General features: G+C 38.4%; 1 protein-coding gene across 1 annotated transcript in view; it reads left to right on the top strand.

Annotated features, from left to right (window-relative positions):
• MID1 (midline 1) overlaps nucleotides 1–15,306 on the top strand; it is a 153,319-nt gene that overhangs the window by 98,132 nt on the left and 39,881 nt on the right. Inside the window, exon 4 of the mRNA XM_063083240.1 lies at nucleotides 12,753–12,860. Within this exon, the coding sequence (XP_062939310.1) occupies nucleotides 12,753–12,860 (108 nt within the window). The remainder of the gene's footprint in view (nucleotides 1–12,752; nucleotides 12,861–15,306) is intronic.

The following is a 15,306-nucleotide window of genomic DNA, read 5'->3' as shown; positions in this document are numbered from 1 at the left end:
TGTATAGAAATATAGTTGACCTTTCAGATAATGGAGAGAGAGAGAGAGAAAGAGAGGGAGAGTCTGAGACTTCAAGCAATTCTTAATTCAGGCTTTAAAAAAATCAATTTTGCTGCAGAGACTTAAAGCTCTAAAACCATTGTTTTTTTTTTTTTTTTTTTAAAGATGACCGGTTAAGGGGATCTTAACCCTTGGCTTGGTGTTGTCAGCACCACACTCAGCCAGTGAGCGAACCGGCCATCCCTATATAGGATCCGAACCCGTGGCCTTGGTGTTACCAGTACCACACTCTCCCGAGTGAGCCACGGGCCGGCCCTAAAACCATTGTTTTAGAAAGTCAATAATAATTCCACAATGAGTTGAAATGATGGAAACAAGGGGCCTCTAGATAAGGAAATATACATTTAGTCTGACTCACTTAGATCTCATGTGTTTTCTTTTCCAAGCAACTTGCCTGCCATTGCCCAAATTTAGACCTGTTTATGGTCTGTTGCAAATGAATGCTTGTAGGTAGACTGTGGCCCTGAAGTCAGGAATGACCAAGGTGAGTATAGAAAGCACTGTCAGATGCAAACTCTGTTCAGCCCCACAATTATTCATGAGTCATTGGAGCTGTAGAACAAACTGGAGGACTGTGACACCAGCTTTCTCTGACCTCCAGTAGAGCTTCTCTGAAGAATCATGCATATTGTAGAGTCCTTTAATGTAAGCGCTCCTGTCTACAGCAGTCAGTGCCATACCCATATGGCACTCACTCATCCTATGTCCCCAGGCCTGGGGGCTTTTTCTGCCCCTCCCAGGACCAGTTAATTCCATAGAGGAGTTAATGTACACCACCCCCAACAGCCTTCAACCAGCCACTGACGGGAGATGTTACATAAATACCATGCTTCCCCCCCATTAGCTGGAATGCTCTGTGCTGTTCCCCAGAGTTGCTCATTGGGATTAATATCCAGTTGCCCAAAGTGGCCTTGGTAAGGCACACTTTACTGGCCTCATACCATTCCCTGCCACACTTCCCCAAGCCCTACTGGCGTTTCCTGGCAATGACTTTCTTCAGGAAGAACAGAACCTCAGGCCACTCCTAAAGTGGAATAATTGCTCAAGTTCCCTTTTCCCAATTGGGACCATAGCTCACATGTTCAGTTTCTCTAAACTCTTTTATTGTACTTGAATAAACATGGATATTAAACACTGGACATCAAGGATATTTAAAAATCAATCTGCCAGTTTGTGGAGCCACGGCTAATGTCTGGAATCCTATCGACATCACCAATTATAGCGCTCTTATCCTGTTCGTCACACCAATTGTAAAGCTAGGCGACCACGCCAGTTGTCGGGCTCTTTTAGCCACTGGTAATCCTGCCAACTGGGCCGATTGTAAAGCTAGGGCTGGGTCTAGAGCCCACAGACCCCTCAAGCTCATTCACAGACTGGGTCACAAACCCTTCACATGCCAGGCTGGGTCACCAGACCCCTCACATACCAGGCTGGGTCACCAGACCCCTCACACACAGGTCTATGAGGTAGGTAACCAGCCAAAAGGTCCTTGGAGAAAAGGTCCTTGGAGCTATAGGTTGGAAAGCATGTCTGTGTCAGGTGGATGCCCAAGGCAGACGCTTGTCTGCCTGCTTCACTCAAACTCTTGTCCCTCTCTCTCTCTCTGAACACAGGAATAGCAACAAAACTAAAAAGATATATTGGTGTGCATGCACACTAACTCCACACACTCTCTCACACACACACACACACACACACACACACACACACACAATTTGCTTACGAAGGATGTGCTAAAACCACACCCAACTGGACCGAGGTGAGGGCCCTGACCAAACTATTCTATTTTCCCAACACAGGTTCTGCTGATATTCTGGAGTGACAACAACCAGCCAAGATATTTTATAGAGATCACTTGTGGGATGCATCATAAAGACAGAACAAAGCTTCACATTTTTCAGTTGTACTTCGAAATTCAAGTTTTATCAGTGATGTAATTAAGTGTATTTCACTCACTGTAAGGAATACCAAAGAGCAAGGTTCTGATCCTCATTCTCCAGAACTTTGCAGGGGAGCATGTGGCATCTATACTGGAGTAACTTAAGCCCGAATAGAGGTCCAACTTTGTATTTTTCCAGTACATCGCTGTTCAGGAATCATGGCACAGCAACTAAAAAGAATGCCACTTAATGAGAAATGACATGTAAGATTGAAAGTGATTAATATAAGGTCATGGAATAGAACTTTCCTCTTTCCATTAGAAATAACTTCCCTTCTCTGAAACATCACCTCCATCTTTCCTGGCACTCAATTAATGGTCATCTTTTGTAAGTTATATTTTACTCTTTGATCACAGAACCAAAAGGCTGATTTATGCCAAATACATTTATTGAGAATTACTTAATAGAAAGTTACCACTTTTCAGAAACTTTATGAAAAAGACTTTATAGAGAGAAGTGTGTATGACAGGCTAATAGACACCTTTTTTTTCATTCTGTGCACCCAGCCCAAATGGAAGGGTGTGAAGCATTTGTTTTATAAAGTGTGTAATTAATAAGAGAAAGGAAGGGAGGAGTTTATGGTTTTTGAATGAATTATGAGCAACACCTTCCATTCTGCTTCTTCATTTTGGAATTGCTTTGAACAAAGTTACTGCTAAACACAAAAAGAAAAGTTGGTGGTGTTAATGCCAAGAATGTAAAATTAAAGTTGGTTGAGTGTACCCTGGGAAAAATATCACAGGAAAAGCAACATTTATTATAACAGTCACAGAATATAAATATATATATTATGACGGTCATAGAAGTCAGCAAGACATCATGGGGAAAGTAAAAAGCATACTGCAAGTAGACTGTCATTTTCCAGTTGAAATCCTATTAATTCCATATTGCAACTATTCATGCCTTGAAGAAAGAAAACTGATATTTATTGAGCATCTACTATGTGCCAGCTTGTTTACAGGTATTTTCATTGAAAATATGTAAATGAGGAAAACTCACAGAAATTCAACACATTTTTCACACCTGCAGCCCTTTGACTCTAAAGTCCCTGATCTTTCCTTTATGCTAGAGGTTGGCAAACTATGACCCTTGGGCCAAATCTGACTTGTCACCTGTTTTTGTAAATAAAGTTTTATTGGCACACAGCCACACCCATTTGATTATGTATTGTCTGTGGCTTCCTCTGCACTACAACAGAGTTGAATAGTCGCAACAGAGACCATATGGCCAACTAAGCTAAAATATTTACTGTCCAACCCTTTACAAAAAAAGTTTTCCAACCATGGAAGTATCTCCTCTGTCCTGCCTACCCCCCCACCCCCATCCAATTGCATCAAAAAGCAGCCTTTCAGGAATTCATTTGAGATTTAAAACTAACTTCAAAAATTCTGGAGTTGGTCCTCATGTTATAGCTTTCAAAGCCATTGTTTTGACGAAAGATGTAGATCAAAGTTTTGATTCATGCTAGAAAGTCCTCAGGTAGTCAGCATAGGCTGACCAGTCCTAGAACCAGTAGTTTTAATTTTATATGGACATTCCAGATAAACAGAGCTTATTAACAATCATGATAGTAAACATTTATGTAATACTTACCATGTGTCAAGCATTTTTCAATCGCTTTTCATGTATTAACTCATTTAGTTCTCACCAGTCTACCCCAGGGTTTCTCAACCTTGGCACTAGTGGCATTTGGGCTGGACAGTTCTCCATTGTGGGGGCTCTCCTCTGTATTGTAGGATATTTAGCAGCCTCACACCTGGTCTACCAGGTAAGAATTGGTATTTTCCTCGTTATGCAGATAGGGAACTTGAGACACGCGCAGTTTTTCTCCAAGAACATACAACTGGTAAGTAATAAAGACCTGACATTTCAATCCCAGGAAGACTTCCTCAAGTCCCGGAATTCTGAACTTAGAGTTTTACCTTGTTTGAAGATTTTGCTTTACTGAAAAACTAACAGCAGCATCAATAACACCTCGGATAGGTGTGCTGTGTATTCTACTCTTCAAACTTTGTTTAAAGTTTCAAAGCTTTAGGCATTAGCAGTGGCATGTTTTCTGAGCAGTTTTATTGCCTTGTTACAGTTGTATTTCATTTATTAGAGGAATTTTATTGCCCTGCTTACCACAGTGTGTTGCCATTTTTAATGGCATCTCACTACCTTATCCAACATTCAAGCTTTATAATCTTAGAAACCCCAAGAAAAGAGGATTTATCATGAGGATCCTGGGAGGTACTTTTTTTTTTTTTAATCTCATAGCAAATTCCATCTGGGTAGTTAATCAATATGTAGAATTGATCTCCTCTGGGCCAAATAATTTCCCACCATGTCACGCTATGCTGAAGGCTGGATTACATATAGCTTCTAGTCACAGTGTCACTACTATTACCACCAAAAGCACTTTATGAAGGGATTCTATTTTTAATTTTTCTGAAGAGCCTTTCTTGGAGTTTAAAAAGCTTTAGTCAAAAATGTTAAATATTAAATTAATATATTAAACATTCAAAATATTGTCTTATACTCTGATTTCTCCTCCAAAGATAGAGACCCTGGGAACTGGGTCATTCTCTCTCTCTCATCCACTTGAGCGAGGTCCACAAGTATCTGACTTTGGTGTGAGAGAGTTTCAGGGTGAAGATTACATATAAACATATTAGATGACTTACAGTAATACCGCCTGCTCTTACTCAGTTCTCTTTGGCTCAGTTTTATATATACAGACTGAAGTATTAGAATCCTTTTCATTGTTCCTTCTGGCAGCCCTGCCTACCTTCTGCCCCAGGGTCTGGAATGTTCATCACAGCTGCCTTTGGCAGTAAAACCCAAAGCACTCTCAGATCCTCATATTTCTCTTCGCACCTGGTCAGCAGTGCACGGCAGGGCATAGAGCCCACTTGCATACAGTTTTTTCCCTCGTACCCTCATCTTACTGGCCAGGTATCAGCTTATCTGAAGCCCCATTGTATTTCAGTTGCTCCAGTCCTGGGCAGATTGCGATTAACTTCTTCAATGTTTTCCTTTTTGAGCAAAATGGGATGGATTTGCCACATTTTGTAACATCACTGACCCCTTCAAATTTGGATGCAGACTCAAAATTACATGTTCTTAGTACTAGAGAAAAGTTCCTTTGAGTCTAAACAATAACAACAACACTAACATACCATCATATATGAAAAAGTTTTAAATCTTTCTCAAGGTCACCTTCATTTAAATCACCATGGAATGTCACATCTTTTGCCAGGAACACCAATTCTAGGCAAATTTGTAAAGTAGACATTTGTCTTTTAAGCCCCCAATCTCCTTGGTAGTAGTTTTAAAGATAGCAAGGTTCAGAGTCTTAAGCTAAAAGGGTCATAGTTTGATGGTACAATTTCAGGCATATACTAATGGTGGGCCAGTGAGGTAGAGGGCTCCTGGGTTGCAAACTTGGGGGGGTCACCATTATTATGGAATTCAAACTGAATGCTGGTGTCTGGAATTGTGCAATGCTGCACGCCTCTTTCCCCAACACCCCGAAGTAAAATTTCCCATTTCCAACACATTGGGGTTATCCTCTCCCCAGCTCACTTCAGCATTTCCATCTATGTACAGATAGAAAGCGATCTAGCAAGTCAGCACGTCCTTTTCACAAGAGGATTTAGAAGGTTCTATCCTGAAAGTCCATAGATAACTAACTCATTTCAACAAAGCACCTCGAAATAAGAAAATGAGGGTTCCTAAAATGTCTGTTAGTTCAATTTCACCTGTGAGAACTGCCCAGATATTTTTCCCCATTGACATTCCCTCCTAAGAGTTCCATAAAATGTTTCTAAAGACTTTAAGCCCACACATGTCTGAAATCTAATTATGTTTATACTCTGCACTGAACATCTTATTTTGTAGTTGAACACAAGTCAAATTAAAAGAGCAAGTTTTTAGAAATAATACTTAGAAATCATTTACAGACTGCTAAAGTACATCTCACAGACACATAGTCTAATTTCTAGTGTGTGTATGTAATTAAATCCCTTTAATGTTTATATATATTTGACAAGAAAAAAATAATTGTCTGCTTTACCCCACCCCTTCCGTGAAATACTGTAACACTATTACACCATTAAAAACTTAGCAGGGGGACTTTTAAAAAAATTTTTTGGCCACTGGCCGGTACAGAGATCTGAGCTTCAGGGGGACTTTTTACTGGGCATTGCCAACCAAGTGCTTTGGAGAAAATGGCTAACCTATTTGTCATTAGCTAATCCGGGGAATGATTACATGTACCTACATTTCTAGAAAATAAAAGCAAACTGCACCCAGTGACAACTTACTCGGGACTGCAACTGATTATTGGTGTCTGCTACAAGTGTTAATGCAACAGAGTGATCCTCAGTGCTGAATTTGATCTCAGGGCTAGGAAGGCCAGACGTAAGTGTTTGCCTTCTGCACTCACTTTGTTATTCAACTTTCTAATTTCACTTTCATCAGACTGTAAAGGATCAGGAGGTCATTGTCACTCAGAGAAGTAGCAAAATCACCTTAAGGATAGGAGGAAGTGGGTCAACAACTCCCTACAGGCAAGACTCTTCTGTGTCTTACTTATGTAATTTTCTTCTCATTATACCCTACCTGCACCCAAAATACTTAGGGCAGTTATGGACACAGTAGGCAGTAGATAAATACAGCCGATTTCTGTTATTTGCAGTAGTAATGTTCTACGAAGTCACCACAAACACTGAATTAGCAAATACAGAATCATTGCTCCTAGGAGCAATGTACTTATACCTACACGTGTACAGACATGCGTCACACAGAGATTGTAATCGTAAATCCTAAAAACAACTCATCTTGGTAGATTCCATTTTCTTTCTTTTACAAAAGAGAAAAGGAAGATCAGAAGTGACTAGCCTGAGACCACCCCACTAACAGGTACCAGAGGTGTGACTCACACCCCAGTCAACGGACCCCACAGCCAGAGCCTCTCCTGTGGCCTCCATCCTCTGGAGATCTCTGTCTGAGAGCTGACACAGAAAGCAGAGCTTTGCCTGTTCGACCTCAGCTGGGTGCATGTAGGGTAACTTACATTTTTGATGCTCTGCTTATGTTGGTGAACAGATACAAAAGGGCTGCAAGTATTGATTTGGGGGCTACTAATAATTTTTTTAAAACATTTTACACAGTAGGCAAATTTGTACATATGGAACTTGCAAATAATGAGGAAAGACTGGATGCGACTTGTAACGAGGTTGGCCTGTAAAAGGCAGAGGCAGGAGTACCTGCAAACACCCTTTTCACATCTTTTGCTGGTTCCTTTTCATCCCTCGAGGGACTTGTCAGAGAATTCTTGTCTGACCATCAATAAAAAGGACTCTATTCTCAGCCACGTTTGGTAACATTACCCCCTTTAATTTCCTTTACACTTTTAATTTCCTTTATATGTAAAGTGTTTGTTTATTTACTTGTTTAGCCTGTTTCTCTATCCTTATATGTGAACTCTGTGATAATGGGGCTTTGTCTCTTGTAATCCATTGTATATTCAGCACTTGGAATGCTGTCTGATACACTGTGGGAACCCAGTTGCTATTGTTTGAATGAATGAATGAATGAATGGATGGATGGTTGAGCACAGCTCTTTCAAAGTAAGGGTTGTAAGTGTTTTTTAAGTAGTCAGGACTTGAGCTTGTGTGACGTTGGCTATGACACTTGCAGCTATGACACACTAAGGAGTTAGGGCCTAAAACATGAGATGATAATAATAACTCTGAGAGAATTGAGAGTGGATCTAGCTTTTGAGGAATTAATTTAGAGTATGTTGCAAAGAGATGAAGCTAGTACTATGCACTACAGGACAGCAATGGGGAGAAGATGATGCATTTCAAGATGAGAAAGGAAGCTGTGGCTCTAGTTGTAGAGGTGCACGCTGAGCACAAGGGTGAGGCCAAAGACAGATGAGGCGAAAGTGACTGAGTTTCTCATCCTGCAGGGCTGATGTGATATTTGCTCACAAATGTGCTTGAGATGAGAAGGAAAGTAGCAGTAAGGAGTTTGGCATGGGAAGAGGGCCCAATTTAAGCTGTATTTTGTCCTGAGAAGTCAATGGTTCTGAAGGATAAGTGCCCCATTTCCAAAAAATGTGGTCCAAAGGTGCAATACAGTAGTCACCTGCCACGGGGCATCATTCCTAATTATTTCCCTCCCACTCTTGCCTTTAGCTAAGAGACCAAGGAGGAGACTGACGACACAAAAGTGGAAGTGTAGGTTCAGCAAAGAAAGTTTGGGGGTTGTTTTCTTCATCCTTAGATTAATCTTACTAAAAGCATTTCCATCAGCCACAATCATTTCTGAATCAAAAGATGTGAATCAGAAATGAAAGCTAAAATCATAACCAGGAGCTGCTAGCTTCCAAACCAAACCTGAGAACTAGAAACACCTGACATACTGTAAGTAACCAATAAACCCTGCCATACTTGAATTAATAGCTCATACAAGAAATGAAGTCCAATCAAATCTTTAATTCTTTTATAAAGTGACATATGAAATAGCAAAACTGTGGAAAACTTCTTTGTAGTGGAATAATTTTAGAAATATAAGGTAGCATTCAACTTATTTTATTGTACCTTTTGGACTATAAGAATGCTAGATTTACAAAAATTTGGAACTTCATCAAAGTAGAAACAGAGATTCTCAAAGGAAAGTCAAGTCTGTATTCTTGGAGAGATCTAGGAGAAATACTTGGCCTAAAATTAACAGACCATGTTCCTGAATTTCTGGGAATTTACATTTTGGTGTAATGGTGATGGTGGTATCAGCTTTCTCAAAACATACTTGGCTCAGCTAAATAGATTTCAGTTCACTTTTTTGGTAAAGCAGAACTATCCATCCTAAGAATCAAATAGTCAGAATTTGGATTAAATTGAACTCCATGTTACAATGACAACTGTAACACTTTTTCTACCATAGAGTAACTCAAATCCCGACGATTTTGAGAGTGAAATGGATCTTAAACTATAGTCGGTTAATAAGACCACTTTTCAATGCAGACAATAGTACCTCAGATTTGTCAATGGCTTCATAAGTTTAGATGTATCCTTATATATTATTTTATGTATTTATCACAACAATCCTACATGGCTGAGAGAGCAGATATTATTTACCTCATTTTACAAATTAGGAAAACTTAAAAATTGAGACAGTCTAAGACTTTCCCAATATCACCTTGTGGGCAGAGCTGGTCTTCCGCACATTTCATGGCACCTACTCTAGAATTACCGGTGGGGTCACATTGGGTTTAGTCAAAACCAGAAGAACTTTAAACATGAAATATGTTAGTGGCAACATCAAAACCTGAGGACTTCACATTTTTTTTAAACCTTTTGTGCTTCAAAGGGCATTATCAAGAAAATGAAAAGAACCCACAGAACAGGAGGAAATATTTGTAAATCACATATCTGATAAGGGACTTGTATCCAGAATCTATAAATAATTATGCAATTCAATAATTAGAAGACAAATGGCCCAATTACCAAATGAGGAAAGGATCTGAATAGTCACATCTCCAAAGTAGTTACACAAATGGCCAACAAATACCTGAAAATGGGGTCAACATCATTAGCCATCAGGGAAATGCAAATCAAAACCACAATGAGATACAACTTCACCCCCACTACAATGAAGAAAATAAAAAAAGACAAACAACAAGCATTGACAAGAATGTGAAGAAATTAAAGCCCTCCTGTATTTCTGGTGGGAATATAAAATGATGCAGTCACTTTGAACAGTAGTCTGGCAGTTCTTCAAAAAGTTAAAGATAGTGTTGACACGTGACCCAGCAATTCCACTCCTATATCAAAGAAAAATGAATACATATATGTGTGCAAAAACGTGTACATGAATGTTTATGGCAATATTATTTATAGTAACCAAAAAATAGAAAGAACACAAATGTCCATCTACTAAAGAATAAAGAAACAAAAAGTGGTGTATCCGTAGAATGGAATATTATTTGGCATAAAAAAGAAGTACTGATCCATGCTATGACATGGATAAAGCTTGAAAATGTTATGCTAAGTGAAAGAAGCCAGTCACAAAGGATCACGTATTGTTTGATTTCATTTATATAAACTGTCCAGAACAGGCAGATCCATAAAGAGACAGAAAATAAATTAGTGGTTGCCGAGGTCTGGAGCAGGGCCAGGTAGTGAGAATGTGGAGTGACTGCAAATGGGTTTCTTTTTGGGCTGCTGAAAATGTCCTAAAATTAGATTGTGATAATGATTGTACACAAAATCATCCACAAATACTAAAAACTACAAAACTACATTTTAAATGGGTGAATTTTATGATATGTGAAATATACTCCAACAAGGCTATTTTAAAAAGTCAACGTCTTTCTTCCTCATTGCTCCAAATAAAATAATCCTCAGAACATAATTTTGTGTCTACACAGTCCTAGAAAACCAATACATTTATTACCTGCATATTGAGTGATTGCCAGTGATAACTACTTGTTTTATCACATTTTGTCCTGTCATTTTCACTATCTATTCATTCAATAAACAATATATGAATGCCTATTCTGTGCCAAACATGGTGCCAGGTGCTTGGGGTAGGTACCTCATTTAAAACAACAACTGAAGACTCCTGCCCTTATGGAGCTTACGCCCAATCAGACTTACCTTGATTGCATTCTCAAGTACAACTTAGCTCTTAGGGTTCATTATAGTAGATACTTTCCAAGTCTAGGGTACTGTCAAAGAAAAACCAGACCTGGACAGTAGTTAAAGCTGTAAAAATAGATTTTATTCAGGACTCTTGTAATAGGGGGAAATCAGTATAGAACTGGGCTCAACTAGTTCTCCTCAAGGAGCAGGGTGGGGGCAGTGGATGGAAAATTACTAAGAGGAAACACCAGGGGTGAGGGGGATTCTGCCTAAACCAACCTAACAAGGATTCTTGCTGAAGGCAGGCCAGGGTGATCAAACATCCCCGGGGATGGTGGAGGATGAGAAACCCGATCAGATAATGAGGGTAAGCAGATATGGAGGATGGAAGATTCTGGCTAAACCAACCTAGCAGGGTTCTTGCTAACACTGGATTTTACAAGGAAGTGCACAGATGACCCTAGGGTAGGTTCGGTAGCCTGACTAAAATTTGATCAAACAGAGAATCTTTGTAAGTGCTACTTTCCAGAACTTTCGCCTTCTTCTTTATAATGTACTCGTGTTATTAATATGGTATCATCCTTTTCACAGCTGAGTTGTGGTCAGTTATTACACTTAGTCTGAAGTGAAAAAGGAAGACAAGAAATTTATTGAGAGTAAGTTTCAAGTAAATATTTCAATAGACAGCTAAATGTATCTGGGAAACCTCAAGGGGAACTAGAAATGATGACATAAAAGTAATGGTAAGACAAATTGAGCCCAGTGGTTGTATTCCTTGAAATATTAGGCTGAGTTCCATAGTCTGTATTTCTTAATCAATGCATTTTTAGGTTTTTTCTTTGTTCATTAAGCAGCTATTTAGCAAATACCTCTGTGTGCTAATCTGATGTACGACATGGTCTCATGGTTTCCTGAAAATGGCCAGTGACCATCATCTTCTCAATAAGATGTCTTGAGCAGTCTCTGTCTCATAATGATCAGGAATAAAATTCAAGGAATCTTGTGCCTCTGGAAACAGGACATGGTTTCTCTGAGCAACCATCAGTGAATTTTTATCCTGAACTCATGACCCTACTTCCACTTTATCTCATTCATAGAGAATGAAATTACTCCAGTTCAAGTCTGCCAAATGAAAAGGGCTAATGCCTGGGCCATGTCCTCCCTGAGATATGCTAGAATAATCAGTGCCATTGTCATTCTTTGTAACATTGCAACTTCTCCTGCGGCTGTGTTAAAATAATAAAACTCATGCGTGCTATCTCCATCTCCCACAGCTGTGATTACTGGGTTTGTTTGTGAATAAGCATTTCAGAATTGTCATGAGGTGAAGGAAATAGCGTATGCAGAGTATTTCCCAACCCCAGTTGCCAAGAATGAGCTAATTTTAATCCTCCCTTGCATGCAATGAGTCTCAAAAACTTCAAATACACGCCATTGTGTAATGATCCACCTTTCCACAAGAATGGTGTGCTTTTATTGTTGGACCTTTGTCTTTCAGAAATATAGCAGGAATAAAATTATAATTATAAGACTAATAGAATATCAAACCATCTCTTTGTGTTTTTCTTGATGTTTTATAGTGATTAAATACAAAACTGATGTCTGTATTTAAAAGAAATGTTAGATAAATGTGATGTAAGTTTGCTACATTGCTTTTGGAAAATTTGTCTAAAAGACATTAATAGTAATCTGTCCTACATAAAAGAATAAGATTAGTTGGGTTTTTTTAAACTTACTTTTTGTGTTTAACAGGACAAATTTAATACTTTTTTTTTTTCAAAATATAAAAGCAGGAATTGCAAATATATTTCACTTCACATGGCAATTTTCAACTATTTGGTAATGGCTATGTACATGTTGTTTTAAGAAAGATTATGAGGCTGAGTCTGGCTTAGCAGAAAAGACTGCTATAATTGGATAATAATGTTTTCCAAGGATGTAAGCTAGGGAATGGGCATGTAAGGTTTGTATTTGCCATTCTTGCATAATTGGAAGAAGAGTTAACATTTAAAATATCTTTTCAGAGATTACTAGAAACATACTAATGTACATTAAAAATAGCATTTAACTGAAAACAAAGGCCAAATTAACACCCTCCATTTTATTAATCCTTTAGGTCAATGCATCACGTCAAGAAGCCAAATTGACAGAGGAGTGTGATCTTCTCATTGAGATCATTCAGCAAAGACGACAAATTATTGGAACCAAGATCAAAGAAGGGAAGGTATGATTTCATATTCTCCACCTGGAGAAAAATATACTACCGTGCACTTCAGTGGCTTTGGAAGTGTTAAACACCCTCTTTTTCTACACTTTCTATAATTCCCTCTTTAGTCTTTAGAACTTAGTTCAAAGGCCCTTGCCTGACAATTTTTTCCCCACCCTTTTCTTTGTATTACCATGGTCTCCTGTGCACATCTGTAATTCAAGAGCAACTCCATTGCCCAACTCCAAGGGTTAGCATGGAGGTCTTGTCTAACATGGCCATTGTTTTCTCTCACTTGTCTATGAGAAGGTGGTTTCTATGGAGGCAGGGTTGATTTGATATTTCTTGCTACATCCTAGCAATTAGCATAGCATTCAATAAATTAAAAATGAATCAGACTTTATATAGGGAAGTTATGAAGTACTTTCCCATGCCCTTGAGGGAATTTAAACAGGCATAACTTCATAGTGGCAAAACTCCTAAGTTTCACTATATTATATACTCCTTTGTGGATGTATTAATAGTACTTCTTTTCTAATGTTTATATGTTTGAATTTTACAGTAAACTAAAAAAGAAATTTACAAATTTATAATGTATTCTTTATAGCCACTTTCGTATTTATTCAAAATTCATTCAGAAATTATTGTTAACTTTAGAATCTATCACTTTATTCTATTTTTAAATTAGTCATATTTTAGGGCCGGCCCGTGGCTCACTTGGGAGAGCGTGGTGCTGACAACACCAAGTCATGGGTTAAGATCCCCTTACCGGTCATCTTTTGAAAAAAATAAAAATAAAAATAAATAAATTAGTCATATTTTTATTGAAATACTTCTGATCCTTTTTATTTTACCCTTTTCTCTGCCCCCTTCAATTTTTCTAAATATTTTAAAAACAGAAACATTGACTCATGATCTAAGAAATTCATGAGTTTCTATTATCACTGCTCATACTTCAATGAAATATGTATAATTAAAACAAATTAGTAAATTTTAAGTAAAACACAATGGCCATTGTAATCTCTGTGTTTTACTTAAAACTTGCAAATTATCATGTACCATATGGACACATTTCTTAATTCTGAACATCTTCCAGGTTCTCAGACGCATGGCTGCATGAAATACAGCCACTTATTAATATGCATAGGGAAGGTAAATTGCTATCTTTGCAAGATTGCATGCAGGGATCAGCTCTCTGTACTCCTATTAATTCCCTTTTTAAAATTTTTAATTGTAAATTGACAAATTATAGTCTTATATATTTATGGGGTACAACGTATTGTGATTTATGAATATAATGTGGAATAGTTAAATCAAGCTAATTAACATATCCGTCACCTCAAATACTTATTTTTTGTGGTGAGAATATTTGAAATTTACTCTTAGTGGTTTTGAAATGTACAACACATTATTTACTAAATTCACTACACTGTGCAATATATCTCAGTGTAAAAAAAACATTTCTCTTGTCTAATTGAGGCTTTGTACCTTACTTGTGTTAGTTCCTTACTACTGCTGTAACAAATGACCGTTGACTTGGTAGCTTGAAACAACCAGGATCTATCATCTTAATGTTTTAGAATTCACAAGTCCAAAATCTGTTTCACTGTGTTAAAGTCAAGGTTTTGGAAGTGCTGTTTCTTTCTGGAGGCTTCAGGGGAGAATCCATTTTCTTCCAGCTCTTGGCCGTCCACATTGCTTGGCTCATGGTCTCTTCTGTGCATCACTCAGACCTCTGTTTCCATCCTCACACCTTCTTTTCTAACAAGGAACTTCCTGCTTTCTCTGTTATAAAGACCCTTGTGATTACATTGGGATCACCCACATAATTCAGGATAACCTCCCCATCTCAAAATCCTTAACTTAATTACGTCTGCAAGGTCCTTTCTGCCACGCAAGATGAGACATTCAAAGATTCCTGAGATTAGGATGTGAGCATTGCTGAGGGTCCTTATTCAGCCTGAAACAACACTCCACCACAACTTCCCAGCTAACATGACTTCCTTTCCTTTACTTAGCGAGAATTCCCCACCACGAGGGTTTCTCTCATGAGCTAGCAAGGTGTCCCAAGTTCCAGCCATGGTAGTGCATGGAGTTCATGCTTTGGTGTACTTGCTCCACCCCAAGCACATGTCAGTAATAGAAAACATAATAAAATGGAAAAGCAAAGAGACATAACTGGACCTTAAACAAGACAAGCAATCTCCACGGACCAGAAATGTGACAAAACTTCAAAGCTGTGACTGTAGCTGAAGAACACAGGCTACTAGGATTTGATCCAGAAGAGGCCAAAGCAGCTGCAGCTTCAATTCCTGTGGATAAATAGTTCTTGAAGCTTTGGGAAAAAGGGTCTAGAAGTACTCCAAATGGGATGGGGGACTAAAATCATACTCGTTATTTAATGTCATGGCTTTATGAGTCTTCTCAGTTCATTAAAAAAGAGCAAAAAAGATTACTGCCAACC

This window comes from Cynocephalus volans, chromosome X (genome assembly GCF_027409185.1).
Source record: "Cynocephalus volans isolate mCynVol1 chromosome X, mCynVol1.pri, whole genome shotgun sequence".
Classification (NCBI taxonomy): domain Eukaryota; kingdom Metazoa; phylum Chordata; class Mammalia; order Dermoptera; family Cynocephalidae; genus Cynocephalus; species Cynocephalus volans.
Note: the sequence above shows the minus strand (reverse complement) of the source record. Positions and strands in the feature narration are given on the sequence as shown.